Source organism: Sinocyclocheilus anshuiensis, unplaced genomic scaffold (assembly GCF_001515605.1).
Source record: "Sinocyclocheilus anshuiensis isolate Anshui unplaced genomic scaffold, SAMN03320099.WGS_v1.1 scaffold1041, whole genome shotgun sequence".
Taxonomy (NCBI): domain Eukaryota; kingdom Metazoa; phylum Chordata; class Actinopteri; order Cypriniformes; family Cyprinidae; genus Sinocyclocheilus; species Sinocyclocheilus anshuiensis.
Genome location: NW_015554134.1, coordinates 655,281 through 659,108, shown reverse-complemented (window position 1 = coordinate 659,108; position 3,828 = coordinate 655,281). Strand labels below are relative to the sequence as shown.

The 3,828-nt window shown below is 40.9% G+C and overlaps 1 protein-coding gene across 1 annotated transcript in view; it reads left to right on the top strand.

The window, feature by feature from the left end:
- LOC107670352 (NACHT, LRR and PYD domains-containing protein 12-like) overlaps positions 1–3,828 on the top strand; it is a 24,452-nt gene that overhangs the window by 19,812 nt on the left and 812 nt on the right. The window contains exons 6-7 of the mRNA XM_016462925.1: positions 2,055–2,213; positions 3,728–3,774. Coding sequence (XP_016318411.1) covers positions 2,055–2,213; positions 3,728–3,774 — 206 coding nt within the window. The remainder of the gene's footprint in view (positions 1–2,054; positions 2,214–3,727; positions 3,775–3,828) is intronic.

The following is a 3,828-nucleotide window of genomic DNA, read 5'->3' as shown; positions in this document are numbered from 1 at the left end:
TGGGAAGCTTCGGGGCCTTCAGGGACGATGCTGAGGATGGGGAGAGATAGCTAGCAAGTGTCTGCTCCACCATTGGCATCGCCCCATATCCCTTCTCATTCAGCCCCACGATATTGGAATAATTAGACACTGTGGGGCTATAGATACGAGAAGAATATGGTTTTTCCCACGATCCTGACACCTCGGCATGGAGATCGGTAAAAAACGGAAGGCCCCGTCGTGAAGGCTGTGACCTCGCCCTCAGGAAACGCTCGTTTAATTTGCCCTTTGGGACGAGCGTCCTGTTTTTCGGCTGGCCACTCGATATTTAATTTGGCTACAGCATGAGTCACAACCTCCACGAGCTCCTCATACGCGAGGGACTGTGGTGGCGAGTCCACAGTCTCCTCTGTCTCGGCACTCATCACATCCAGCTACTCGGAGGAAGATAGATGAAGTGGTCTGGCTCTCTCTCTGGGGGGAAGAAACCGCAGCGCGGGCTTCCGAACCCTGAGAGGGAGCCGCGGATCTAGCGGGTGAGGACCGAGAAAAGGACGAGCCCGTCTCGGATCCCTCCGCTAAATCCCCTTGCGATCCCCATGACAACAGTCTACGCTGCTCCTCGACAACAGCGGGACCGCTGCCAACGGGATCGCGAGCCTGGCCGCTCTCATCAAACACGGCCAGGCGAGAGCGGAGCACGAGCAGCAAGAGCAACTCGCAGTCATGACAATCAGCTCCCTCGAGAGCTGACCGTGCATGCTCCGCTCCTAAACAAACAACACACAGATCGTGTGTATCCCCCGCAGCCAGATATCGTGGGCAGGGAGGAACACAATGTTTGTAATGCCGTTCGCTCGCCATAGACTTTGCTTTTTTTGACATGATATGAATGCTTGTGCTGACAGACAACAATAAATAGGACTGACACATACACAGAGCGCTACTGAAGAGCAGAAGCTGACTTGCGCTCTGCCGGATGTGCTTTTATACTTCCTGGTGCTTACGTCCCCCCGCTCGTGACGTCTCGCTGCTCCATTGGGCTGATTGTACACGTGCTTCAGAACGCGGTCACGCAGGGGAGTTCCCAAAGCAATTCTCGACGCAGCTCGAGTTCCTGAAGGGGAACTTATGTTACAATAAATGACCTTTAAATATTTGCTCTCAATGGAATGCCAGAACACAAGACAGAAACAACATTTTCAGGCATGATTTTTTTCATATTTGTATAGATGTCTATATTTCTCACCTTGTATGGTGTATGACCCATGTGTACTGAATAAATCAGAAATTATTTTAAAAATATTTTTTAATATTCAAATAGCAAACTATTTTAAATTATTTAATGAATGTAAAGCTTCCGACAGCACTGCATGAGCTAGCAGCGTCATCTAGCGGCTGTGTGTGGGAAGGCCATAGCATCTCAGACAGTAATAATTGCATAGATTATTTGTACTTATACACGCATTCAGACTTCTCATTAAAAATTTCTGCCCAATTCAAAACAAGTGTGTACACACATGAATTTGTTCTTAACCTTGTCCTGATGTCAGTGAATTTGGAGTATTCTAAATGAGTGTCTGCATGCATGAGGTTATTCGTTTGCATAAAACATGCAAACGAATTCGTTTGCTGCTTTAGCAAGGTTCTGTGAAAAAGTTTCAGCTTTTATTTTCCTTTCACGCCCGAAAAAGATATTGCGGGTTCATCAAGGACTTATTGGGTTGTGTTCACAAACAACAAGGGTGGACAATACCGGCTTTTATGACAACACATGTTTAGGGTTCAGAACGTGCTATATGTGGACAATAACACATGGCAGTCAGTTTTAAAACGTGGCGTTTATCGGTTTTTGAAACTGAACTCTTCATATTATAATTATTGTTATTAAACTATGTCAATTTACTTTTCCATTCTAGTAACAATATAGAAATATGTTGATACTGTTCTTAATGGAGTATAAATATATCTTTTTACTTTACTTGTTACTTTTGTGACTGAAACTACAGAAAATAACAGCTACAGCACAAATGAAAAACTAATGTGATGTGGACTGTTGCTGTGTGTGTCTGTAGGTTGTCTGGCTGTATGGTGACGGAGGAAGGCTGTGGTTATGTGTCTTCAGCTCTGAGTTCAAACCCTTCACACCTGAGAGAGCTGGATCTGAGCTACAATCACCCCGGAGATTCAGGAGTGAAGCTGCTCTCCGACAAACTCAGTCTGGACAAACTCAAGTATGTTGAGCAGAAACGTTTTCAGGTCTTAATTAAACTCCTACATCTACACGAGTCTATGGGGTTTCTAGATGATGTAACATTATGAAGGATTTAAAGAGCAGCAACACACACACCAATTTAAACAAAAAAACTTAAATAAGAAGCATTGGCTTTAGGGGCGAGGTCAAACCAACAAAAATAAAAGTTCTGCCTGCAGAGTAAAACCTTAACTAAACTGCTCAAAGAAAACCAAATTAACCACAGAACAGTACTGTAACTCCCTAACTAGCCACAAAACAGGAGAAAACAGAGAAAATACAACAAAAATGGCACCCACCTCCCTACAGCTTCCATAAAAGGTGGAAACAAACATAATCAAAATGATAACAAGTTTAAATTGCAAACATTCACAACTTGTAAATCATTGTAAGCCTCACTTAGATAAATAATGGAGTCACTGTCATAGTAAATTAGTTAACATTACCTCAGATTATAAAATTCAATTCAAATTTATTTGTTTGGCGCTATTCATGATACACATCATTGCAAAGCAGCTTCACAGAAAATGTGAAGCTGGTAATGTCTAATTTCCATGGGATGCCCATCCCGTAGCAGAAACAGAAAAGCAAATAAAGAAAAATTAGTGTAGCTGCTGTTCAAACCATTTCAAGCAAGGAATGATAATGTGTATTCAATCAGATAAAACTGGATTACAAGGTTATGAGATACATTATGTGAATGCTTGGCTACAGAGATGTGTCTTTAACCCTCTTGGGTCTGAGGGTGTTTTGGTGCCCTGGAGAAGTTTGACATTTACATTAAGGTTCACAAGTTACTAATATTGGAATTTAAAATTCATTATTAATATCTCATGAAGTCATGGTTGTGGCTTTATGTCCCCTATCAGTTAATCATTACTGTGGATAGGCATCATGAACTTTTGCAGAGAATCATTAGTAAGATACAGAGTAGCTTCTGGTCAGAAAAGTGGATGAGATACAAATGAGAAAAACATAAATTCAACACCCTTCAGTCTCGCTATATACAGTAGTCAACATTTGAAGTGGATCAAAACCATTCATCAAAGTTGTCCTAAAGCCAAAACAATACCCCTTCTTGTATTAGGACAACTTTGATGAACTTTTTTGATCCACTTCAAATGTTGACTACTGTAATAGACAATATTTTTGCTGCATCATGAAATAAATCAATGAACTCAAAACTGTTTGTACTAAATCTCACAAATATACATAGATATTCAGATGAAATGATGAATTAAAAATAGTGTAGTCATCGATCAAAAGTGCTGAGATGAGATTTGATGTGGAAACATTTTACTGCTGCAGAATCTCTGAGCTTTAGAGCAGATCAGTTTCTATCCTGAAAATAAAGACAAACATGAAAGAACAAATTACAGTTTTGATTTTACATGTTGTTTTATCTTGATTATCTTGTTTTCAAAATCATAACTGGAATCATAATGTGATGTTGTGTTTGTTGACTGACTGAATGAGTCTGTGTGTGTTTTATAGTGTGAATCATGGAGGAGAATCCAGGATTACAGCGGGACTGAAAAAATGTATGTCTACACACACACACACACACTCACTCACACCCATCACACACACACACA